The 27,476-nt window shown below is 40.6% G+C and overlaps 1 protein-coding gene across 4 annotated transcripts; it reads right to left on the bottom strand.

The window, feature by feature from the left end:
• ATF3 (activating transcription factor 3) lies at positions 1 to 27,476 on the bottom strand. 4 transcript variants are annotated; one of them, XM_065058411.1, is made up of 4 exons: positions 27,357 to 27,476; positions 4,935 to 5,178; positions 3,901 to 4,008; positions 1 to 2,944 (listed from the first exon to the last, which is right to left on the bottom strand). In XM_065058411.1, exons 2-4 carry the CDS (start codon positions 5,172 to 5,174, stop codon positions 2,747 to 2,749), a joined length of 546 nt encoding a protein of 181 aa, XP_064914483.1. In that variant the 5' UTR covers positions 5,175 to 5,178; positions 27,357 to 27,476; the 3' UTR covers positions 1 to 2,746. The 4 variants fall into 4 exon arrangements, with proteins under 4 accessions (XP_064914483.1, XP_064914484.1, XP_005502827.1 ...); XM_065058412.1 differs by having other exon boundaries at positions 4,935 to 5,095; positions 27,357 to 27,462; XM_005502770.3 differs by lacking the exon at positions 27,357 to 27,476 and adding an exon at positions 9,465 to 9,621.

The raw sequence follows: 27,476 nt of genomic DNA, 5'->3' as shown, positions 1-27,476 counted from the left end.
TAAATATATATTAATAATTTTTTATTAAAGTATCAAAACAAACTTGAGAATAGAAAACAAACTGCTTTTAATGCATTTCAAAAGTTCTCCTGAATAAAGTATACCTTTAGAAAACTCATGCAACATACTGCTTCTGTCCAGCTGTTTTAAACATCCTTTTTTTCTGGGCACAGCCGAATGACCTTGAGTACCATCATTTCTAGAGTAGCGTGCAGGAGCACGCATGCACACACACACACATACAAGCAGTAGAAAGCAGCTATGACTGCACATATAAAGAAATAAAAATAGATTATCCTCTTGACAATAGTAGTGGTACCATGTTACCATTTGGCATGCTAAGTAAATAACACCAAGCAACAAAAGCATGACGCCTGCGTCACCAGTGATATGGTTAAAAGCAACCATACAAATTCCCTAAGGGAGACACATGAATTCTGTCATATTCTAGTCTCTGTGTTAACACTATATAACAGTAAAGGAGACAAACAGTTTTGTCTGCTGGTATTTGATGCGCAAAAGGCAAAGCCGAGGTGTATGACAGTGGGATGATGCCTCGGTTTTGTATTTCCACATTACAGAAGTCAAATACCAGTGAACAGGGTTTGATGAGTTTATTGTAACACACTTCATGTATATCCATTCTCTGAAAAACAGCTGGCCCAGTTCTACATGGAACTCGCCCTCTCAGCCAGGGAGGTCGCAGCAGAAGCCCCCAACTCTGCCTGCAGGGCATGAATAAAACTCTCAATGAAGCCCAGGGAAGCTCCTTCCAACACACAGAAAGACAATGGATTCTCAGAACAGAATTGGGCCTAGTACATCAACTTCGTAATACATTCACTTTTCAGATACATGAAGTACATGTCTTTAAAACATGATACAGGACATTACAATATATCCAGACCTTAGGAAAATGTACTAAGAAGTTCTGTTGCAGAATATAACAATCATATAAGGATCAAGTATGATATCTGATAAACTCATGTGGGACTTGTAGGGTAAGAAGCTTATGGCTGAGGTATCTTTAAGTTTAGCCTTTAGAACAAAACCACAATTTCAACACTGTAGAACTGGTGTAAAATATTATGTACTGTAAGCTCCATTCTTATTGTCTGCTTCACTTAAGCTGTGACATTGAGCAGCCAGACACCACTGATTGAGGTACAGAATTTTGGAAGGTATAATCTCTGAACCCAATTGTTCAAGGTACTCAGTGCCTCATCTGTGGAAAAGATGAAGTGTTTTCAATAGTGGTGTCTCAAATCCAACTGGTGAAGTTTAGGAATATATAATATTAAACACCACGAGATAAAGGTACAAAGACCACAACACTTGTGTTTTCAGTTTTATCTTGCTTACAGTATTTATTAACTCTACTCATTATGATATTAGTGATAAATAAGGATAAAATTCTCTTTTACAAAAAATTGTAAGGTTATCTTTTATAGGATTAAACAATCTGAGAATTTCACAGAAACATCAGAATTTAAACACTCATAGCTCCAACTGTTTTGTCCAGCAGCTCTTCTACCAGTTCAAAACCATCTAAAGTTAGTATTTAATGAAAAAATAAAAACAGTTATTCACTACATCAAAACTCTTGCCTCCTTTCAATTCTAAGTAACACTTTTGACTGTAGTTGCCTCTCAAATGTAAAATAAAAGTAGCTGCAACCGTAAGTTTTCCCTCTGAATCATCTGGCAAAAGGAAGTAATCCTGACCAGGATGGCACAAGCTTTGTCAAGCTCTTATGCCTGTAAGAGCTACCTGCATACGCAGGGCCACTGATGTCCATGGACATTATGGAGTGAGGGTTAATAGGATGAATTAAGGCTGGCAGGATTAGTTCCAAGATGTTTGGGTTTTTAAACAAAACAAACACCTTTTCATAATTCATGAGCCTGGGATTCAATCTTGCAATTCTTTGCTCAGACAAAACCTGTATTGATATCCCTCCACAGTTATCCTCCTCTTTCTGGTAGGTCCAGTTCACCACATCACCAAGTGGTGGTACAAGCTGCTCTTGAGCAATTCAAGGAAAAATTGTAGTCTCCAAAGGGTAGTAGGTGAGGTTCCATCTCATGAAATACAAACTTGGTTAGATGGACGTTTTGCAAAAAACATTTCTTTGTCACATCTACTAGGTTTACAAATCCAGTCTCTGAGATGAGTCACAGAAAAAACCCACACAAGTGTTGTGAGAAAAAAAGACAAAGCTTAGTTGGAACTAAGGACTTTGTGTGTGTGTTAGGTTAGAATGCAACATTTTGTATCGGGACATTCTGCCAGAAACCATCCTTCTGGAAACTTCAAAACTTTAAAAATACTCTCAGTCTGCTTTCCCTACCGGCGACAAGGAAATGTAGTGTCCATCCAGCACAGCTGTCGGTACCACGTGCATCATCGGGAGTCCTAGTGTTCTAGCACAAACCTTGTGAGTGCAGATACTGTGTACTAGCAGAGAGCTAAAACTTCTGAAGCTGTTGTCTGTAGCTCCTAGGAACAGCAAGTATGGCAGGTGCAAAACCTATATTTGAGGCAGAAGACTCTTCAGTTTGATTGAGACCAGATCTTCCAAGGGGAACAATCTCTGTCAAGCCAAAATGATTCTTTCCGCTTAAGAAAGCATTCTGCCCTTCCTAAAGGCTCTTGACTAATAGAATCCTACACATTACGTCAGATCCTCCATGGATTCTGGTAGTTGTTAAAAACACTATAAATATTTCCACATTTGCCATACCACTTAACCTTGTAATGTGCCTTCTTTGATTTGTTGAATAAAAAGATTCCTTTCATCTTCAGGTGTCCTTCCGTTTTGTGCCCGAACTATACAAGTGGGCCTGTGAAGATTTAGCATGTATATCAAATGCTGCTTCTCATTCTTTAGCTCTTCAATCTGGGCTTTTAATTCTGCATTGATAGTTTCCAGCTTTTCCGATTCCTAGTCACAAGAGACAGACACAACTATTAGACTGAGTAGTTCACATAGTTAATTGCAGTGTTTATCTAATAGTTGCAGTCTTTTATTGGTGGGAAAGCATATGGGTAGCTGAGAAAGAAACTGCATGTTCTTAGTGTTCTGTAATGGTGAAACTATACATCCTTCCACTGATACTAGTCTAAAAACCACCTGGATTGACAGTTACCTTCTGAACTGAGTGTAACAAAAGCTGAAAGGCCAAACGCAGATTTGTGTTGAATTACAAGAGCAGGCATCCAAAGCACTGCTGCTACCTTCCACAAAATTACTCTGAACTTTTTTGGGTCAAAAATTTACCCAAAATTATCTACACTTCTTTTTAACTCCCTAGAACATCATATCACTTATCTGCAAACCCTTGTTAAGCTAACAAAGTAAGGACATAGCTTCCAATCTGCCCCTCCCACCCCGCAGATATGGGGATGAAGACAGGCCTGATGCTGGTGCAATATTGTTTTATTTTGTGGCAGAGTAGGTAAAGACAGTACTGGAGCTTTAGGAGAGAGACTTCAGGGCTAAGCTACTGTGCCACGTATTTCGTACAGAAGCCAGAGACCACTTGTCAGTGTTTGTAGGCTCCTGGTCTCCACAATGGATATTATATGAAATGAGATTTTACTACTTTATGTTCAAGGTACACAAAAAATAGTTTGAATTCACATTATCCCCATAGACAAGATGGGTCTCTGAAACAGTAACCTCTTTTGACTCCTACCATGCTTTCACTTTTTTTCTAGTTTTAGCCAGGCTTTATTCAATATGTAGCACGTTCATTTTTTTAATAGCTAACGTTTTGATGGGTTGACAGAGTTTTGAGTGACCTCTTTCTGTATTTCCTACTACAACAGTGCCCCTGTGCTGTCTGTTCAGATCTTGGCAGGATGATGGAATAAGAACAATTCATATCAGTCACTTACTTTCTGCAAACATTCTGTTTTTTCCTTCTTTTTGTTTCGGCACTTTGCAGCAGCAATTTTATTCCTTTCCCTTCTTCTCTTTTTTCTTTCATCCTCTTCAGGAGAAAACTATCCCATAGAACAGATACACAATCCATAAGGTGTTGCAAATATTCGACCTGTATTTTGATAACTTCTGCGTTTTTAAATCAACATGTATAGTGTTGTCAGTGCTCACATCACAAGTTACATAAGGATGTGATTCTGACCTTGCTTGCTGTACAGTAAAATGTTAGTAACTCCATTAGAATAGTCAATAAAAAAAACTGGAGTTTGGATGGATGTAATCCATGTGATGGATCATTTTAAATCAATGGGACTCAAAAAACTTGCCAGGCATCTCCCCAGGCTGTCTTCCACATTCCCATCTCTTCTCCCTTTCCCAAGGAGGAAGAAGTAGGGGAAGCAGAGCAGGGGATGTGGCATGAAGGAGGCAGCAAGACTGCAGAGAACTAAAGGCAGTGCCAAAAACAGGATGTTAACACACTCCTTCAAGCTTGGGTTTGTTTCCTGTGGAGGCTCAGACCAATGTGTAGCGATTTCCCTAACTTCAGCCATTGCTCTACTTTATAAGAGGAATATTTTCCACAGAGATTATTATTTAAAGTAAAAACCTAGTGTGGACATAGCATGACTGTGTCTGCCTCAGTGTAGCCCACATGGGTCCTACTCCCCTGTCCTCACTGAAGTACAGCTGCAGTGACTTATTCCCAGATCAGCCAAAACTGGGCTGGGAAACCAGATCAGCTCTTGCTCTAATATCTGTAAAACATTGTCCTTAGTTCATAATAAAAGATAAAATACCTAACTATAGGCCTCAATGGAAATAAGAAATACCAGAGTGTTTCCTAGAAGCACTTAAGAGAAAGCCAAGCAGTAGGCTTGAAAGGATCAAATATGGTGGAGAGGGTTGTCCGATAAAATTACTGGTCTTGTGGTGAAATTTTATTAGAGAATTAATCATTCATACTGAAATGCTGTTTGAAAAGTCATACCTCTGTTTTCATGATTGATGTTTCAATTGGCCTTTCAGAAACTGTCACCGTGTCCAAGGTAGAAGACATCCTGTGGGACTGACGCTTGTTCTGAATGGCGAACCTCAGTTCCTCTTTCACCAGTGGGGTTAAATTTGTGAAATCATCAAACCCCAGTGACCCTGCAGGGGACAAAGTGGGAACAATTGCGGAGGCGCTGACTTCTAATGCAGATACCTGGCCTGAGTGTTGGACCATCATTTTGCTGAAAAGTAAAAAGAGACAATAATTATAGTCTTTCAACAACTTTAGAAAGGCAAAAATCTCTTAGAGGTATATTTTATAATGTGAAATAATACTGTATTTCTTGCATTGCTTCAGTCCCCACTCCCCACCTACCCCAGTCTCTCACTAGAGTCAAGCAGTTAAGAACTTGGTCACAAGTGAAAACTTCTACTCTAGGGTACCTTCAAGCTGGTATTTAAAAATAATAATAGTATTAACACATCACACAATATCTAGGTCTTTCTGAAACTTAGTGCGGAAAAAGTTTTAAACTGGCAATGTGTGGCAAATTAGAATCAGGAGAGATAATAAGGAAAACAAATCAGAAACCAAAGAAATACTATTATTAATTAAAGCACAGAAGGAGTGTAAGAGTATCTCCATCCTCATAGTTATACCACCACAGATTCCATCTTCAAATGAACAGTGTGCCTTGATCTCGGCTACATTTAGGCATAGCTCAAAGTTCTCCTAGAAGCTGAAGTTTGCTAACCAAGACAGAATCTGTCACAAAATTATCATGCTCAGTCTTACATAAAGTTGCAGATCTGGTTATAAACTCCTGAAAAACGGTTAACAATAAGAGACGTCACAAAGGTAAAAGTCTATACATGCTGAGGCTTCAAAGCACAGGCTGAGTTGGAGGGATTGAGTCACAAAAAACATGAAGTGGTTTGTTTCATTCCTTTGCTCTTGTAAAATCTGAAACTGTCCTCGCGTGCCCTCAATGAGAGGTTTGAAATTCTTAAATACTTATGGTTAGATCTCCTGCTGATATAAAACAGTGTGACTGAAGATACTTCAGGGGAATTATGCAAAGAGAAACCCATGGAGGAACCTAATTTCTACTAGTTTTCCTGAGAAAATTAACTTACCCAACAGTACTCTTTACTTTCCTCTTTTTAGTCATTCTTAGTAATTTTTTAGCCAGTTTTGGAGGGAGAATGGCCCCCTGTGTGCTTTGTGAAAACTGGTGACCCCACTGAGGGGAAAAAAAAAGAAAAGAGAGAGACAAAACTCAGCAGTCAGCTATCCTGAAAACCATTGGTTTTTCAGCTTTCTTTGGTGTGTAGGGTTTGTGTTCTTTTTTTCCAGTTGCCGCATGGATAATTATAGCACGTTATCTACCTTGATTAGGAATGTAATAGTTACAGGAAAGTCAATTGTAATTAACTTAGTGCAGGTAAGCAAATAGTTGCCTTGGGGCAGCAGTGTGGGTAAGTTAAATTTCCACATGGTCAATCTAGAATTGCATTGTTCCGTGTACTCTACTTCTGTAGCCCAGTGAGAAATGTTTGGGGTTGCATACTTTGACAAGATGATAGATTTTACTCAGAGACATCTAAAAGTACACCATAAATACACACTGGTGCAAATGAGAGTAGAATCTGGTTCATTGCTAAGTGAGGTAAATATAAAAATGTGAGAACAATGAATTGCCAGTTGGTAGAAAGTACCATGTCCAGCTGCAGAGACTCCCTCACTTCTTCCTCACCCACTGACCACAGAAGAGCTCAAGGTTTCCAAGGATCTGGGGGTGAAGTCCTGAACCCAGTGAAATCAAAAGAACTTTTACTGTTGACCTCAATGGGGCAAGGATTTCACCCGTAGTTATTAAAGATGAGGAAATTATTTAGAACAATTTGTTATTCAGAAAGACCTTGGGAAATTTATGTAATTCTCTTCAGAAAGCCCCTGCTCATGAGTCACTTTTAAAGTACTGATATGGTTTAATCCTATAATCTCAGAAAACTAAACAGTCACTCTTTTCCAACAAGTCAGAAATAGCCCTATAATTTCCAGTTAAAATCTTCCCAGCATTATTTGTCGTTTATCAACATTCAACCATTCAACTCACTTAAACAGGCTAATTCCAGATGACACTGAACCCTTCATCGCTAGCAGAAATTTTAGCTGTTTTCACTGAATGTCAGTCCCCTTGGCTCCCAGTGGTGGCTTCATTCAACAAAGTTAATTTTGTATAATTCAATCCAACCAGGAGTCTTAAATTAACAGCAAAACCATTTTCAAGCCTACAAAATAATTAATGGGGCTAATCATTTTCCAGCACTGGTGGTTTATTCAATTATTTTTCAGTTTAGGTGAACTTTTAATTAAGGTCAGCAGCACCAGAGGAAAGCAAGAATGTTTGTGTTTTAGTAACATGTCTGAGAAATTGTGTTAATTGTGGATTTCTACTTGTTAGTGCCAAATGTACCACAAGCACCAACCAAACCCTACTATAATGTCCTCAGGTACTCTCATCTGTCTGTCATTAGTATATTAAAATAAAAAAACAAGGAACAGGAGGGTGCCCAAAGGGAGAGGCGGCACAGAGGGGGGAGTGTCCTTGACTACAGAAACTTGCTGCTGTCCTGCCCAAGCAGCTCACTGACCTTCCAGACATCCTGAAAGGCATCTCTATTTATTCAGACTTTAGGGAAGGGAGGGCCTACCAGGGGGCTGAGGCTTGTGTAAGGATTTCTGCCATGAGCAGAGTCCCATTTTGCAGGGCTGTTTGCCACTGCTTTACTTTCCTGGAACAGGGCTTCTCGACAGTGCCTGGGAGGGAAGGGCTCCACTCTGATAGTTAGGAGCCACCGTGAAACAAATAACAAGAGTAATCACTCTCAGTCTTACGTCAAATATACTCAGTAAGCTGAAAAGATTCCCTTTTCATAACAAGGCAGATGTTTTCTAATTTCTGAGGAACAATTCCACTTTTAGAAACATTTTACAGCAATGATAATTAGATTTTGCTACTGAAAAAAATGCAAGAAGTTGCCCTTTTGTCCTTAGCTTTTGTACATGTTGTATCTCTGTCTATAAACCATCAAGAGCACTGTCTCATTTTCTCTGGATTAGTGAAGGCTGGGGAAACATTAGGAATAAGAATATCAGGCCTTAAAGTGTGATTAGATCTGGCCCTTTCCGATATGATCTCTGTTTACTTTGTTAGACCACGCACGTGGACCTCTGCTCCAAGGCTGGTTTGAGTCCTTCTGAAGTTACTGACATTGAAGGTGCCGAACATTTCACCGACCTGCACTGGGAAGGCACAGCTTGTTCATAGTGTGAGTTAATTTTTCATTACTTTATCCTTCGTTTTGGAATTCTCCAAAGAGAATACCTTTTCTGTTAACAGTACCCTCCCAATTCAGCTAAATGCAAACAACTTCATTCATTCATTCTACCCCTACATTTTGTTCTTTTGCTGCTGATTCTTTCCATCTACAGTCAACTTTTACATCTCGTTTGCCAATAGTTTAATTTCAGTACATAGTTCCTAGCTGTTCATTTCTATTATTTAAGGGTATTCTTGTTTAACAGTAATACTTAAAGTGACTACTTTCAGTCTCTTTTTTTTTTTTTTTTTTTCCCCTCCTAACTGCAGATGGCTGACTGTGCCTCTTGGTTTTATTTCTTCATATGAATTCCTTTTCCTCTGCTGCTGATGCAATAAACCCCGATAACCATTGAGGTTAATCTTAAACAGCATTAAGAGCAATTACAGTTCACAACCTCTGTGCACGCTGGTTGACCTTAAGCTTTCTGACATCCCACATCATTCCCGAACCATTTTCTGCTGCCTCCAGCTTCCCAAATGCTGTTACCAGGAGCAAAACTGATTTCCAACAGGAAACTCATTATCTGAGACAAGTTTGCTGTTGTGTCACGCCTGATTTGATTAGGCAACAGCTTAGCAACTGATCTTCATCTCAAGACGCGGGGACAGAAAGAAAAGTGAATGTCTCTGGGTCACACTGAGAGCTCCCACTCATTTAATGCGTATATCAAGAGATATATCTATAGGCGGCAGTGAGGGGGTTATTCATGGCCTGGCCAGTCCCGCTACAGCCCCTCAGTCCCCGCTGACCCTGCGGGGAGCTGGTGCCGCCCGCCCGCGCTCCGGCAGTCCCACCGCTCCGGGACCGGCTCCCTCCGTCCGCCGCGGCCGCCACCGCGCGGTGCCGAGCGGCGCTGCCGGCCCGGGGAGAGCCGAGTTCGGCGGGCTCTGTCCCTCCCTCCCGGCGCTCACATCTGGCGGCAGCCCGGGCAGGGGTTCCCCCAAATGTGAGAGCCTGGAAGGAGCCGCGAGGGCTCGGCGGGATCTCACGGGAGGGCAGCGGCACCGCCGCACCCGACTGCGCTCCCGCCGGAAAAACTTTTTCCCCTCGCCACGGACCCCGCGGCGGGCATCTCCCACAGCGCTCAGCCCCTCGGCACAGTGAGTGGCGGCGTCCCCCCGTCCGCGCTTCCACCTACCTTCCTCCCGCTGCTGCCGAGGGAAAGGGCTCCGCACCCTCCCCGCAGCGCTGCCGTCCCGCCAGCGACGGCCGCCTCCTCCTCCGCTCCGGGGAGAGCAGCTCTCGCCGCTCCCTGCTCCTCTGCTCCTCGCTTCGGTTGCATCACTCCCCTTATATAGCCGAGCGGGTAGGGCTGGTATTTACTCTGGCGGCGAGTCCCGGGCTGATGTCATGCTATTAATAGCCTCTCCGAAAGAGAGGGAGGAGGGAAGCGGAGCCCGTAGCGGTGATGCAAGGCTTCCCCGCCGGCACGGCTCGGAACGGCTCGGCTCGGTACGGCACGGTGCGGTACCGTACTGTTCCGCGCCGAGCCTCAGCTCCTCAACCCCCTTTCCCCATCCTGACTCAGACGACAGCTAAAAGTTCACTTGACATGAAGAGGAAGACTTCAATCTCTCCCCTGAGGAGGAAAGACTCGTGTAATGAAACGACAGAAAGCCAGTTTTTTGTTGTTGTTGTTGGTTTGGTTTGGTTTGGTTTTTTTTTCCTTTCGGGGGAAATCAGAGAGTTCCTATAGATGAGAAGGAAATATGGTGGTGGCTGTGGTGAAGGGGTTTTTGTTTTGTTCTTTTTTGTTGTTGTTTGTTTGTTTCCATAGCTTCCTGGTTTGTTTAACAACAGAAACTGCCTTCTAACAGCCCCCAAAGTGCTAGAAAATAAGATATGTCAAAAAAAGCATTTACCCAGGAGAGGGCAGAAGGCTTACAGGGAGATGCACAGTGTTATCCAGTTGGATAATATTCCATATACAATACATACAAACTTGTCATTAAGACAATCTTCAAGTTTCTGTACTAAACATAGAAAGAATGGGACATTTCAAGCTTGCGGATGTTCTAACTAAACCGATATGCTCATTCATATATAAAATGTATACCCTGATCACACACTCCAACTGGCTAATTTCATAATGTTCAATGTGGCTGTTGTTTTGATAATAGATACTTTGTCTCAAGTGCTATACTCTGGGATGTATTAATGCCTTGGAGCATTTTATCAAGGATATCAGTTTCTAATACTAGTTTGAAAGTCCCTCTGTATCTCCCCTCTGTGAGCACGCGGCTGACTGGGTGTATATGTATATATGTAAATGTACACATTAGCCACACAGACAGGAGTAGTAATCTCAGCTTTTTAAATGTCCCAGTGCTAGCATGCTCAACTTTGCAAATTTAACACTCCTATTTTACATTTAATTGTCTGCATTTGAAAGAAAAATAATAATCTGTCGGGGAAGGGGAATGAGCCTGGAGTAGTGAAGTTGCCTTTCCTTCTGGGGAAGGTGCAGTCTCTCCCTGTTCTCCTCACACAATGAAGTGCCCTTTGCAGAAGCAGGAGTAAGTTCTTCTGACCTACCTGGCAGATCCCTGTTTGCAGCTTGTGCAAGCTGCAGGCTTTCCTTTTTTTTCCACTCACCTACAGATAAACCATTCTCAGCTCTTTCAAAACATGTTTGTTGGCTTATCTTTGTTAGCCTGGGTAAATCAATGTCAAGTATAATGCCAGGCAAAAACTTTGCTCTTCAGGAGGGTCTAGTGCAAGCTTTAGATTTCAGCTTGGTGCAGCCAATGAAGTTCTTTTGACTTCACAGGCATAATTTTATAATTCATGCTGTGTTCAAGAACAGCTGGCACAGTTTTCCTCAAGCCTAGAAGGAAAAAAAAATCGCTCTCAAGCAGAGGCCAAATGTGGAAAATTTCTTCCCAAAAGATAATTGGTTGGAAAGTCCTGAGCATGAAGTTATTGTGGAAACGTGTTAGCAACATCAGTTTTAGTAGCGATGACCAGGTGCCTGCTGTAATTCTGACAGAGGTTTAGCAACTGCTTGTTCTTATTCAGCTAGCATTACCCAAAGTGGGAATTAATTTGGAGTATTTTCAGCTAAGCAGAACAATGTCAGAGAATAATGAAGAGGGAAGAAGCAGCTCCCTCATTCAATGTGGGCAGAAGTACCCTGGAAATCCATGTGTTGTTATCCTGTTGTTTAAAAGTCACCGACATCTGTACAATAACAACACCTCACCAAGTAGGCAGATTATGATTTTGTTTTGAAATCATACGAACTTGCACAAAACTAAAGCAAAGAGATTTGTTTGCTACACAAGACTGTTTACCACTGCTGGTACCATTGTTGCCTGTGAGCTCCAGCCAGTACTAAAAACTGACAGCGAACCAGTTATGTTCATTCTTGACCTACTCCTGAAGTAAGCCAGCTCCTCCCTGCAAAGCAAACAGAGAGGCTGTTGCTGTGCGCATTAGAGATTAGGCCACTGAAACATGTCCTGGCTTGAAATTCTTCAGTGAAAAAAGAAAATGAAACCACAGTGAAAAATAAACCCAGTTTCACCATGTCACATGGGTTTTGTCCTGCTCCCCTTTAAAACTAAAGCTAACTTGATCACAGTAAGGATGTAGGATCATACTCCAGTTAAAAAAAAAATATTATATATATATATATAATATTAATAACTAAGGCTATCAAGAAGTTAAAGTAAAACCCAGTAGAGCTGCCAGATGCTCTAATGTTCTTTGCCAGTTTCATTTTCCATCTCACAAAATATCTTTAATTTGCCTGCCCCTCAACATTTACTGATCCTTTTCCATTTCATTTCTCTCTTTTGTCACAAACTTCAGGGAACAGTCCCGCTGAAACAGCAGTCACTTCACAGATGTGACATTCATGTTCATTATTTCTGCTTTTCCTTAAGCCAGGTACAGTAGCTCATCAACAGAAGACTGATAAGAATTGGGTCTTTCACTCTCTGCAGAGGCATCAGGCTGAATATCACCCCACAGTGTGGTCCTTGCAGCTCTCCATAAGTTTTGGTGTAAAAAAATCCTTTCCTTTACATTGTCCTGACCAACTCCTGCCTCCACATCCCTTGACACCATGTCATACACTGTGGGTATTTGAATAAAACTAAAATATTGCTGTCTCCTTGCTAGACAGAGCTATAGACATCATTATACAGATCAACGGAGTCACGTCCTTACAGCAGCAGCTTTCTGCTGTCTCCTATCTTAACATTTATGAAACAGTAGGATGTCAGTCAGAGTAACACAATTAAAATCCTCACGTCCCATCCAGATTCTATGTTGGTTTATGGTCATGCAGTTCCATTAAACCTATTTGGTCTGGTGAAAATATAATGAGATGTAAATAAATAAAATGTGTAGTGATATCTTAAGTAAAACCTGTGTCTCTGTGTGCTTTGCTGTTTAATTGTGTTAAGTTTTGAAATTACTGTAACCCTGATGGGTTCAGTTTTTCCCTGCATGGCACACATATGAGAAAGAGGTTTCCAGAACTCAGACTTATCATGTTATAAAATCAGCACAGAATCAGGTCTTTTGACTCTGCCCAAAAAAAGTATTCTCCATTTCTGTGAATGGAATTAACTTTCACTGTGACTTTTGCTATGGAGTACATTCAGGTCCGAATCTGTGTGATAAGACTCCCCTGTTCCACAAAACATGCTCTAGTTTTGAGACGATTTTCCCATCTGACTGGACTAATGCTAGAGCTGAAACTTGGGACCATTTTTTCCAAGGTTTAGATCTCTGCTGCTTGAACTACAGGAGTGATCTGCAGTACGAGCAGCATCACCACCCCCACCCAGCCCAGGGCTTTTCAGCTGCCGTCTGGAGACCACCTGGGCATCTTTGGGATACTTGCAAGAATTTACCCAAAAAGTGATTTAAAAAATCTCCAAGCCTACAGCAGTAATGATCAAATTCACTCTGAAAGGTTTGGGTGTCTACAGGGCTAAGGGATCCAAAAACCGAAGGGAGTTAAAACCCCCAGAGCCAGAGGACAGACTCTCACAGAAGCTGTATAGCAAATGCTGGTCTGCCTTACATTCAATACCACTCAAGTGGTATTTCCCTGTACAGGAAAATAAGTGCATTATTTGAACTTCTTTTACTCTTTAACACTGAAGACAAAACTCATCTGCTCCTTGCTTCCTCTCCTCAGCTTACCTTTCTCTTACTGCCAGTTTCCATCACTATCTGATAAACCCTCTAAATACATTTGTCTATTATCTCCTTTTTGGATGCTCCCATTTTCTTCTCTCTTTTGCTTTGTTTCACTAATAGTCCCTTTCCCCTTTCCTTAAAACAGCAGCTTCTCCTTTTCTTTGCCACTTCCCTGTTTCTCCCCCTCTCACTTCTCTCTTTTGCCTCCCTGTATCCCTGGATTCCGTAATTTCCCTTTCTGTTCCCTTTTTCCAGCTTTTTTTCTCCCATGGGTCCTTCTGCTCCTGCCCCTGAAGCTTCCTAAGTTTAAATGAGTCATTTTAATTTTCTCTTTCACTTTCTGTCATTTTACTTTTTGTTTCTCCACTAATAAGGCAGAGACACTGATAATAAAATTACCAGTGGGTGCAACAAAACGTACATTTCAGGACCAGATTCTGGTGCCCAAAATTATTGTGAACTTTAATGGAACTTTACTAAATTAAATGTTCCACAAGGTTCTCAGTCATTATATATAGTGCTTTGGGAGTGCAGAGTGTATGGCAAGTTATACAAACAACCCCGCTCTCCAGCTAAGAGACAGCCCTGATGCTGGCCCAGCCAAGCATATCTTTAGTTTCCTCTTGCTGAAGCCTTTCAAAGTTTTTTGTTTTGCTTTGTTTTTGTTTTTATTCAGATGGACTTCGTGCATGGGTGGAGGAGCTGGCTATGCACCATAGCCTGTAATTACAATTTCTGATCTCTTTGGATACATCCAGATCGTAGCTAACAAGGAAAAGAGGTCCCATATTTGAAAGAATCACATCTTAAACTAGACTGAATAAAGTAAATTCACTGGTTCCACTGAACAAGCTAATGATACATCAGGTACACTAATTGCTCTCCAGGTAAGCATAAATTATCTCTCTTTCATGGTGCCTTTATAGTCACATCCATTTAATGGCAAGAAAAGCTCCATCTTCACAGATTCTCCCCTTCATCTCTCCCTCCACAGCCTTTCCACCTTGTAACAGCATGCCAGATTTTGTCTCAGAGCAGCTAGAGATTCACAGTGAACTTCATCAATGGCTTTATGTGTGAAAAAATTATTATTGATCAAAGTAAATACTGAGACCTGATTCAACTGTTACTGAAGTCAATGGAAAGGTTCCCCTTGACTTCAACAAGTGATAAATTTAGCCTCTGCGACTACGAAAAATCAGCATTTAGTCACACTGTTTGTCAGAGTACAAAACTCTCATCCTGAAATGACTTGAAAGAAATGCTTGGAAATTATTTGCTGGTGGTGTAATTTTCCCTTAGGTGGACTAATGTCATTATGGTTCATGTTCTGTAGTCTTCTGGGTAAACATGGAGTGTGAGAGGCAGCGAGTGAGAGAATATGTCTATTTTTACTGTGCTAAATCACAAATATTTTGGATACATTATGGAATCATCATGCTGCTACACACAAGACACACATGTACATACCCGCTATAATAACTACCCATTCCCACTGATTGCCCTTGGAATTGTGCATATACAAAGATCACTCTGGGACATAATATCAATGATACTTCAAACATCAGTTGTTATCTGCCTAGTAAATATGTAAATTACTCTTTCCCATAATAATTACAAATGCAGATTTCTAATTATTAAACATTGATTTCTACATAAATACTATTTCAAATAAAAACAATATATGGCACAGATTTGCAATTTACAGAAGATTCAAAACCAAGGCTTCCATTGCAACTTTCACTCTGCTTATCGTTTGTCCTCTCACCCACTTGACATGTGCCTTGCCATGAAAGGAACGGATGAATGATCTTAACTTTCAACCTCTTATCTTTCCTGGTTTATTTTTTTTGGCTTTAACTGTACAGGAACTTGCCCAGATAATAAGAACGAAGTGTAAGTAAAATGAAACCGATAGAGCTGCACACAGTTTTAAAATTAGATTGCCTTAATTGCAATCACAGAAGCATTCCCTGAGCCCAAGTCCTGACTGCTCTGGGAGTACTGGAGGCTGCTGATGAGGCCACCTCAGCAACAGGGGAAGATGCAGGGTGTCACTGCACCCACCTGGGGTGCCCCACAACTGCTAGTCCAGTGCGAAATGTCACCCACTGTGGGGTAGGGTTCTTCTTCTATCCGGTGATTCTTTGATCCAAGATGGTTACACAGAGACAAAGCTGGACTCTGGGATGCCCCTTGTCCAGAGGTATGTCCTCACCATGAGGCTGTAAAGTCAGGCACCATCTGGTTTACTAACTGGCTTGTACTTCATGGTGGGACAACTTGAGCAGGAGAAGTCAAGAGAAAGATTTCCCCAACGGCATAGCTGCTTCGTTTGTGGTTAGATCATTTCTCCTCAGAAAGAGGGAACATGAGTTTCATCCCTCCCAGCCAGAGGTGAGAACCCAACTCGGGTCCTTCTCTTCAGACCACGTGCTCTCGCTGATGGTGTTTTATTAAAAGACCAGCTCAATCCTTAGCCCAAGTTTAGAAAAGTTAGGGGCCATGAATGCCTCAATCATGGTGCTGCTTAACTTTGTGCTGCAAGTTAAATGGCAGAGATGGGACATTCATTCTCACCATGCCCAGCTTCCTTCTGTGGAACTGGGCTTTAGTCCTTCTACACTGAAAGTAATTAATGAGGCAGGTGAGGATGTGCTGCTCACTGGACTGGGAGTCAAGAAATTAGAGGGATTATTATTATTATTGTTGTTACTGTTGTTTTTATTGTTGTTGTTGTTATTATTTCTTTGTGATTTTGGACGACCTGCTATTTTTCCTCTGGTTCTGTTTCCCAGCCTGTTGAAGTAGCTGGGATTCCCAAATGGAAATCACAGATAATGTTGCTGTATTTTATTTTTATGTCTAATTTTAATTAGCACTCTAATGGGCCATCAGACCGCAGCCTTTTGTAGCTGGATGCCCTCTAGATGAATTATTACCTATTCTTACTGCTCAATGTGTGTGTCACAGCAGTATTTAGCAGCCCCAGTAAAGATTCTGGGTATGTTTTTCTTATATGCAAGAGTTTTTATGTCAAGCTCTAAAAAGGCTAACAATCTTTCAGCTGTTGAATGGAAGCCTGGATTCAGCACGGCAATTAAATGCACAGCTGAATAGGTCCCATCCAAAAATCTTGCCTAACTTAGCACTTGCTGTTAACAAAGAGCTAAAGTAGCCTCCATAAAATATTATAACTTATTTCTGTGGGATTATTTTTCTAGCAGATTTGGTATGAGAGCACCTGACAAGGTATAATATTGTGGTCTTTTGTCAAGGCATAATACTGGTTTGTGTTATTTTGGCAGTTTTATTATAAGTATGGGCTGATCAATTAATTTGTTACAGAACTTTGAAGTATAGTAATTACTGTTATTTTTCTAATACAACAAAGGTTTAGAATTTGAGTGGATGCTGAATTATTGAAATAAACAAAAACCTAGGAACTTTAAAGAGAGGCAGAGCACAAAAACATTGTTGAACATAGAACACAAAAGCAGAGTGTTTTCTCCACCTGTTGCACTAAAGCCTGCATTGTTAGTGGATTTTAGAGGAGTGCCTAGTTAGTAAAAAAATAAGTTACACTATATTTTATAACCATCTCTAAGGTAAATTGTCTTATTATTCTTTTTCACTCCTGATGTTTGTGATTTATCAAATAATTAAAACCTACTTTTTCAGAAAGTTATTCAGGAGTAAACATTTCCTGCACTGAACTAGGAATGCACAGGATTAATATCCGGCTGTTTGCACACACCGTCCCACACGCCCGTGCATCCGAGGCCATAGGCTTTGCTGGCTGAAGCGTTCTTGGAAGCCTTCCATGCTGAGCTGAGCCTCCATGCAGCAGCTAATGTGTGTCGCATATCAGCAATGATGACTGGTAAGAAAAGCGTTTTCTGGGACTATAACAATCAGCTGGAAGAGTTTTCATACCCGTATCTGTGCTCAGCTTGTCATTTACTGACAGGAGAAGCACTTCCCATCAGGCATTTTTACTGCCATATTTCATGGAAATGTAAAATATAAAGAAGAAAAATGGATCAGCTCTGCTTTCCTAGTGAAAATTAAACTATAAGTGCAGCAAATAAGAAATAGTAATAAAAGTAGAAATAGGACTGGAGCTAAGGCCCTGGGGACTGCAGGGACTGCAGGAGAGCTGCTACGTATAGAGAGATTTTGCAAGCTAAAGAAAAAGAGGAGACAAGCAAGAAACTTCATCAGGGCAACTGCAGGAAAAAATGCTTTTTGGTTGTTTGTTTCTGATCAGTTTTGTATGAATTGCCACTTGTTATTAATAGGTAATTTTGACCCATGTTCTACAGAACAATCTCAGGCTCTTTACAACACACAAGTAAATGTAAGAGTAAAGCAGATTTAGAAATATGATGGAGTTATTAAACTAATCTAAAGAAACAAAATTAAGTGGATGATTTTCTAAGTTATGTATCCTTTTAAACTAGGAATTCTATGCCTTATAACTTCTTTTTTTTTTTTTTTTTGTCACTGCTTCCTGGGACTATTTGAATAATAGTTTGTACAACCATATTTAAGAAGATCTTGCTTTTGCTTTGTCTTCAAGGACCAGGAAACTCAGAGAAAATCCTGCTGAACAGAGGGGATCAGCGAGGAGAAGTAGAAAATTGGTTAGTGTATGAGAGGGCATTTTGGTGGTTGTTTCTGCAGACAGAAAGCTGTCCTGTGAAAGCAATCTCTAACAGATACAGATGGAGCTAGTTAGAGTAGGCGCTTTCGTATTGTCAGGACTTATCAAGACATTTAAAAACCGATGTGGGAGTTTCTCCTCAGATACCATTCCTGTCAAGTTCAGTGCAAGGTCAGCCCCAATTAATTTTGCAGGGCTGTACCCATAATGAGAGAGGACTGATTCTCCAGAACTGCTGATTATCACTTCAAGAGTCTGCTTTCTTTTGCAGATAAATATGGAAGGCTTTTTAGTGATACTTTACACATGAACATACACACTACTTTAAAACTGTAAGGACCTACTTAACTGAAGACACTATTGTCCCCTTGTATACAGAAAGGAGACTGTGATATGGAAGCAGCCATCAGTCAGCATGAGAGAAAAAGTAAGGATATAAAAATGAAATACTCCTGTAAAGGTCTGTTAGGAGTATTCAGTAGATTCCACCGTGACTTCATGGTGTTCTCTGCAGGAATTCAATATCATATTGCTCCACATTAACTGAGGGATTTACAATTTTTAAGGACTCGGTTTCCCATAAAGGGAAAGTATAGTTCAAGTCTATTTAAATTTATAATTTTTTCCCATAAATGAAAGCTGATCAAAGTAAAACATGCTTTACCATCTCATTTTAAAGAGACAGATGCTTGTCATGTTTTGGAGGGGAAAATGGTTTCCTTGCTAATGCAGAAGTATTTCTTGCCCTTGTACAAGCCAAGATGTTCTACATGGTATCAGGAAAATTGTGAAATATTTAGTTAAGTCTACTTTCAAAAGACAAGTGTTGTGGCACAAGTAGATATCAGGCAGCCTCTAGCCCAGCCTGAATTATGAATTTATAGCTGTGCCCAGCACTTCAGAAGGAGTTTAGCTCGAGTTGGGATGGCAGGATCGACTTGTTTGGAAACCATAAATTAGGCTCAATGTTATGCTTCCTGGCTTTCGTGAGGCTGCATCTGTTAGAACCATTTATACACTAGTCCACTTTAATCAGCCAGATAAATCATCAGTGGCTGGAGCAGAAACTGCAGATATGACAGAGTACCCAAAACAAGCCAGAGTACCCAAAAACTCCCCCCAGATTCAAACTGGCATATGTGCTTTCATTTAATCCCCCAAGGATTTGGCTTGGGGTGGTTTATCTTGATATTTTTTGTTGATGATTTATTTTGTGTTCAAAGCATCTGCATGAAGCACAGAAAATATCTAATCTAGCATGCAACATTTAAATTCAGCAGGTCTTTTTTTTACAGGTGATTTGCACATTGTGGAAAAGTGGGTGTTTAGGCTGCAAAGTTTTCTCAACGATTTCCTTACTGATCTGTACAATCTCTTGAATTCAGGCTGTAAATCAGCCATATGTTGGGCTGAGAAATGAAAAGGAGCTCTCATAGCAAGTGTGATGTGCACACAGTTTTCTTTGCAGAGCCTGCCGGTCAAACATACTCAGGTTGTTGGGTTTTAGTTTACAATTATTACAGGTCTCCACAATTTTTATTTAAAATAGTAGTGATAAATAATACAACATAACATAACAAACCAATTCATTTTTTCATGCATGCTCTGTATCCTTAAAATATCCATGTATATGTCTAAGCTTTTGTAGGTTTCATCACCAATGTGAATATATGTTAAAACACTGTACTTTTCCCTTTTTAAAATGCTCTTTGCAGACATTTTTACAAGAGGTGGTGTAAAAGCAGCGTTCCTGGCCACAGCCTGGCTCAGGATGACACCAGCACGCTCACGCAGCTTCTCCCCCATTGTGGGCGTTCCAACTACAGGGTACCAGTAGGATAAGAGCCATGGGCCTCCTCTCAACCCATGCTTGCAAGCTGTGTAGCAAGAGAACTTCAGCATCCTTTGGCTTCCTGACATAATCTATTAATTAAATCTTACTTATTTGTAAATATGCCTGTCCCAAATGGACCGCTTACAAAATGGGGGGTTTATGATCACCCTTCTACTATTATCCTAGTCCAAGACCTGTGCTTGTCTCTCACTGCACCTGCTGCATATCTCACAGAGCTCAACAGAAGGGTTATTGGGTGAAATTTAGCGTCTGCAGGAGATGAGACAAAATGAGCTAACAGTCATCAACTATTACCATCATGGTGACTGTTAGCACCATGGTCGCCCACCAGCATAGTCATCACCTATTTTCCAATCCCTGCTTTGGCTGGTAGAAGTGTCTTTGCCCTCAACACTTGATCTCAGTTCATTTTGGTCCCAATTCTCCTTTCACTTCCCCATGTGACTTCACAGACTCCAGTTCAGCGGCACTTCATTAGCACTAGTGAAAAGAGAGTTGAGGTTTGATTCCAAGTTCTCAAAGATCTTTGGCCTAAAGCCCATTTACACTTATGTGATAAGAGACCTAAATATCTTGCAAGGTAAGAGGGGTAAGCATCCTCTCTTGGCTATCCTTCCTTCTACTGTGGCATGGGTTATTTTAGACTTTACGTGTAGACCTTATGCCCACTGCAGTCCAAGAGGCCACATTTCCATTGATGTAAGCATTAAACAGTGTCAGGGTTAGAGCAGGCCCTAATTATATTACAGTTTAACAGGGAAACAGATTATGTCAAGTGGGAGGTCAGCAGCATATTTTTGGAGCACATCTCAAAGTTCACCGGGTACACGTCCTTTCCTTTTAGTGGAATATTTATAGTTTGTTTGTTTTAAACTGGAAATATCCTTTCTATGAGTTTCTCCCGAGAGACATTTAGGACAAAGATGATGTGCAGAACCTCAACCGCAGCCAGCAGCTGCAGGAGAATCTGGATCCTCCTCCTTTTCTAACCCTCCTGTGACAGATTAGGATGGCAACTTCAAAGTGGACGAGCTGTAGTAACCTAAAGCAAGCAAATCCCAATCTCCTTTGCAGAAAACCCTCACCCAGGGTTATAAACTCCCTGGCATCCAGATCCCATATGTGCTTCAGCCAGCAAGCTTTCTGTTTCTATGCACCTCAAAGTTTCATTTCTGCACAAGTGCTCAAACACATCTGCTACCCACCTAAGGGCCTTCCTTGGGGTTATGTCCAGTGGGTTCCCAATATTAAATCTTCCCCTAGCTCCTCCAAGTTACGTGGTTTCTGATCATGCCTATCCTATGCAGTGGGAATGAGCACTTGCACAGGGCAGTCATGCCTTACTTTCAAGTATCAGGTGCCTTTTAGGGCCACTTGCTTCAAAGAAGTGAGAACCGGGCTCCATTTCTGCTCTTAAAAAAATGCTTGTGTAAAATCTTTAAGCAGCCCTGAGAGCAAGGACCAGAATCAGAGTCTCTTCCTGAGCCAGCTGTCCTCCCCCTATTTTTTGCATGGCCTCAGCAAGGAGCATGGAGTGTGTTCCTCTCCCCAGCTACGATCTGATAGCTCGAGCAACCTCCCAGATCAAAAGAAACATGAGATTAAACCTTGTTAGACAACCAGTGGAACTGAACCTGGCTATTGCGTATCTCTATTGAATGCTTGAAAGAGGCAGCACCACCTCATCCTCTCACCAGTGTTTGCAAGAAAGGAGCAATGCCTTGCTAAACCGAAAATAAGAGGCCAAAGCACTAGCAGAGATCCCGGGTCTGTGGCTCTGAAGAAGACAGAGGTGCCTCCCTAGAGCACCCCATTCACTGCTGGGGAGGCTGAGCTACTCCCCACACACTTTGGTGACTGATTTGGGAGCCAACTCAAGGGGCTGAGGCCTTCCAGATGAGGATAAAGACCTGTAAGACAGGGGACCTAGAATTCAGCTATTGCTATGACTAGATTATGGGTGGCTGAGGTTTTATGGGAACTCTGTTGGCCCCGGAGCCTCTTCAGTAAGTTTACATTTTACGGTAAGGACAGTAATTATTAACAAGGTGTGAGAAACCACTTTGTTTTCTTCTGTGCTGATCCAAATTCACCACCACCAGGGACAACTCTCTTTTAGAAAGCAGTGAGAAAACGTTTGGACAGGAAAAAGTTTCAATGCTTCCATAACCATCTAATTTGAACTTGTAATTTGACAGGACTGTCTCATGAGCATTTTTATGAGTGATTTAGCAAAGTTCAATGCACCTTGTACACATAAGGCACATTTCCATCCCAAAGTAAAACACACTTTAGTTTTTAATTTTTCTGGAAATATCAGACTAGTGTTGATAGAAAAATGAAATTAACACATTAAAAAAAAGTAGTTCATTTCTTTGAAACATGCCACCTTATTACAAAATAAATATATTAATCCCATCCGATGCTCAAGATGTTAAAGTAAGCATTTATCGTTCCTACTAGAAAATATGGCCGTGTGGGCAGGCAATCACAGCATTGGAGTGTTTCATTTTAAGTTTTATATAAACTTGTTTCGTAAGATACTTTGCCTATCAAATCCCAGCAAGTCCCTCAACATAAACACCACTGCAATTTTATTACATGAATGAATGTTTACTTGTTTGGTGGTAGTGGTTTTTCGTATGTGGTGTGTGGTTAGGTTTTCGTGTGCGTGTGTTGTTTTGTTTGATTTTGTTTTACTCTAAACAAGCGAAAGAATTTGGAGATTCTGACCTTGAAACACTTTCACGCATGCTTAATTTTAATTGTGTGCATAATCCCAGTGAGTCCAGTACTACTCACATGTTTAAATTTAAGCACATACATAGCTGTCAGCAGGACTGAGCTTTAATATAGCACAAAATCTAATGTCTAATTTTTCAGCCTTAAAATTAATACCTTCTTAAATTCAGTTTTCTAAGAGAAGGTATTATACGAAACAATTATAAAAATGAATCTGTATCTAACACATATTTTAACTGATATTTATATTACAATATAGAATATTTCTAAGTATATATACCACAAAAGAGAATATTTCTAAAAAGTACTCAGAGTCATACAGGGAGCCTGACACACAACCTTGTAGGAGAAATCCTTAGAGAGAGGGCTACCGAGGAAGGAAAACTTTGGAAAACTGTTTTCTGCTAGCATCTCCACTGCTGCAGGAGCTTCCCCTCACATAGAAGAGCAAAGTCTCAGCTTCAGCATTTGTTGACATTGGTGATTTTCCTGCAGAGCAAATCTCTCCACGGAGGAGTTTAACCTCCTTGTGGTGCACCGTGGGGAAAACCCGGTAGCACTTCTCTTTGCATCCTGGAGAGCCATCGCTGTCCCAAACAGCAATATTTGCTGTTCATCAGAAAGTTTCCCAGAGTATTTCCTAATAGAGCTCGTGTTCCTGGCTAGTCTGCTCGCTTTGACCGCTCTGACGAGAACAGCCACGCTCCCAAATCCCATGGCAGCCAAGGAGAAGGTTGCTGGTGGTCTCCTGGCTGTCCTGCAGTGGGATATGGCAGCAGCCCGTGCTGTTCCAATCAGACCGAGAGAAGACAACGCTGCTGGGGCCTCATCCAGGTAAGGAATGGGATGAAGTGATTGTCATTGCTGTTGGCATGGGTATACACTCTTAATTCTGTTTGCTGCTGCTACTTCAGAGTAACATGTTATCGGTTATCACCAAGATAGCTATTATAGAAACATTGGGCCTTGTTACAAGACATATATATACTCTGAAAACTCAAAAAATTAATAGCAGCTAATTTTTCTCTAATTTACGAATCAGTCAAATCTTAATCGATCTGTTTACATTTTTTTTTCTTTCTAAAATCATAATAATTTTCTATAGTGAATAAATGTCCTTCAGTATTTTGTTTGGGAGCTCAGCTTGAAAAACAAGGTAACAACAACAAAAACCAGCCAACCAGTAAGGGCAAGCAGTACTCTCAAGATTTCATCAGTTACTTCCAGCAAGTGTTCCTTGGTGCCCATTTAATTCTGCTGTTTTAAGTTAATGTGCAAAGCTTCAGCAAGGAACAAAGGTTAAATACTTGGAATTTGCACAGGTTGTATGTCACCACAGAATGCTAAATAAATGTTACAAATAAATGGTAGTTCCTCCAAGAAAGAAAAAGGGAGGATACGGGGTGCAGCTGCCCTGAAAATCATTATAAGAGGAAAATTCCTTTGGAGCCAAGTGAAAAAGCAGGAGATGGAAATGCAGAACATTGCAGAAGTGCTGCTCCCAAGACTGCTTCATTAGAGGACTCCAGGTAGGTTTGGAGCTGAGCAGAATTATTTTACAAACATCTGTTATGTATTACTGTAAGGAATAACACAATATACACCTGTAGTACAGGAAAATGCTCTGGTACTACTGGAGTACATTTTAGCAACCTGGGCTGAGGGTTGAGCTTAATGGATATTCATAATTAAAAGCAGTAGAAATAGATACGAACACAGTGGCACAGCATGCTATGGAGGTGAATATACGCAGTTATAAAACTACAGTCCTGGATGAGTTTACAGCAAATCAGATTAAATTTAAGACTGTTACGTTGTGCCATGGGAATTTATTTCTGTCGATGGGGTTTGGGTTGTTCTGTTTATGTTTGGTTTGGGTTCTGCTGGGTGATTTTATCGATGTGTTTTAAATACATTCATGCTGGTGGTTGCAGTAGGAGTTGCCAGCCAAAGCCATCTCCACACAGCAGGTACATTACATCTCCTAGTAAGTAAGACGTGGGCAAATGGAAGGAAACAGAACTAGAGGCTGCCCATGGTTGTGCAGCATGAAAACCATAGCAGAGAAAACAGAAAACATCCAAGTCTTGACTCTCCTGCCAAATGCGGAGTGTTGCCAACGCAAGGCACTGTGGCAAACCTCTCATCTCCAGCCCTCCTCTGTCATGAACAACTTTTGTGCTGGTTCTGGTCCTCATCCAGCTCTGAGTGTCCATGACGACAATTCCATCATGCCAAATGTCTGGCCTCAGCAGATTTTCTCACGAATTAAAAAAATTGAGTGTGACGTGGAATTTTTATCTGACTCTTTTTGATTGTGTCTCCTGGAAAACATCCCTTCTATTAACAGTTCTGCAATCAGTGTGTATTTTCTGCATTTCACTCTCTTTGCCACTTGTATTACTGTGGTACTTTACGGGAAAGTTGTTAACTGGTTATTTAGAATTCTAGTACTCTACGCAGTTGTAGTTAGTTTGTATTGGTAGTTCAAAATTAGACTTCTACCTTCACAGGCTAATCCTGGAAGAAAGTAAGTGTCCTCAACTCTTATGAAACCAGTGATGTTCTGGGTGCTCGGCACATTACTGAAATAAGGCCTCATGGGAAGGATACCCAGATGAAGTTGACAAACTTCTAAATAGAAAGTGTCTCAGTTTCATTCAAAAGCTATTGTAAATTTAAAAAGTCAGGAAAAAAAAAAATGAGCTTATTCCTCAAACGCTTCACACAAATCCCGAAGAGTCAGTAATTTCTAAAAATCGCATGGAACACTTGAAACAAGTAATCACCACTAAGATTTTTTTTTTTTTCATTTTAATAGGTTTTTTCTTATTTCTGACACATTTTTTAGTTACTATTTTCCTGCTATTTACTCAGAACAGATCCACTGTAATTTTTCCCTGTGCCATTATCACTAGCCTGCAGATAGATATTTCTATTACAGATAAAAGATATCTCATCGTGGTAATGGCACTCAGTTTTGCCTTATGCTTATCTGTTTTCTTCTTTTGTGTTATTCACATACACACGGTTCAAAATATTTGCGAGATGACCTCATATTTTTTGTTGTTGTTACTTCATTTTGATGCTGTTTTCCTGGCTGAGAGGATGTGTGTCACTTGTGTTTTGAAATGAACTCTGGTAAATACAGCCGCTTCTTGAAAAGATCACTGCTCTCATCCGAGCACGACTTTGCCATAAATATTCAAGTGGGAAGAAAACTATGAAGACTTCTTGTGCAAACTACCCACGGGCTCAGTCTTCTCCCCATTATGGCACGGTGCTGCTTCTGGATCCTTCTTCACAGAGCACACGACCTACCTCACGGCCGTACATGACAGCGAGTGCCAAAGAAGGATAATTGTATTATAAGACTTTTTAATTCCCCAACTTACTTCAGCTGTTATCAGCAGCTGGTTACTTCAGCTAGCTGATATGCCTCGGTGTCTTGTAAACATTCTCTCTAGTATTGTGCATTACTCATGGTTGGAAAATCACTTTGACTCCTGTAACATAATTATGTTAATGTCAAATGAGTCACGGGGAAACAGAAATCTTGTATCAGAGCTGCACCTTAGTGCCAGTTTCTGAGTGCTCCTGTTGGCACGATAGAAGTAGGTTAGGGGATTTAGGGGGAAAAACAACTTTCATTTAATGAGTGATGTGAAATTATGATAATGACTCATAAGGAAGCTTGCGTGACAATCAAATTCAGATTCACCGAAACATAAAATTGGTAAGAGAATAGCCTGCCTGATTGTTTATAAGAGTGAGAATGAAAAATGCTGAATTTTTAAATAATCACTTTCCCAGAAAAACTTCACAGATACCTTTTGCACACAAACATCTTCTGACATTCATTATTTAGCTCCGATGGCAGTGATTTATTTAAATAGACATCTTAATTAGATTACATTTCAGAGTCAATCATCTCAGAGGTTTTATTAATTCTACCTCTTTCTTTGTTTAGGCAATACAGTGATCATTTAGGAAAAAAAAAACACACACACACAAACCCCAACCAGCAAACAAAACCTTTAGCTCACTTTTGCTTCATAATGCAGAAACCCGGGAAGCTCTTCAACAAGTTAAAAGTTCTTGTAACATATCTTGTCCTAACTTAAAGCAGCTGAAGGGACATTAAGAGCAGAATTTGTTCCAGAGTTAAAAGATATGGGGACATACATCTGTGACACACTGGCTGTCTCAGTGCTAAGATACAGTATTTTTTTTTTCTATAGTATACAAAGGAAAGTTAGCCTGGTATTTGCCTACCAGGATTCTACATGCTCAAACATATCAATATTCCCACATGCCAGCTTGATGAATAAGATATACCATCTGAATGTAAACGGAGGCTTTTTTTTTTTTCCCCAGATGGCTGAAACATTCTCAGAATATAAGACTTTAGTATTCTGACAGATCCCACTGTGCTGTTCGATTAAAAGGCTCAAAACTAAATAAACACAAAAACTGAAATGAAAATCACAACCAGATAGTTTAAAAGCCAGGAAAAAAAATCACTCAGGGCAGTGCATAAAAATATTTGTGGATAAGTAACTATATTTACATTAATGTCCTATTGGAGAGACTTAGGAGACAAGACTTACATTTCTCCGGCAGTTCTGTCTCTCTGAGTATTTCCCCTTCATCTGCCGGCTTTTCATCTCCTGCCTTTTCTGACTTTCGCTCCACTTACCCTAGAAACTCAGTTAATAAATTAAATCTCA

This window comes from Columba livia, chromosome 3 (genome assembly GCF_036013475.1).
Source record: "Columba livia isolate bColLiv1 breed racing homer chromosome 3, bColLiv1.pat.W.v2, whole genome shotgun sequence".
Taxonomy (NCBI): domain Eukaryota; kingdom Metazoa; phylum Chordata; class Aves; order Columbiformes; family Columbidae; genus Columba; species Columba livia.
Note: the sequence above shows the minus strand (reverse complement) of the source record. Positions and strands in the feature narration are given on the sequence as shown.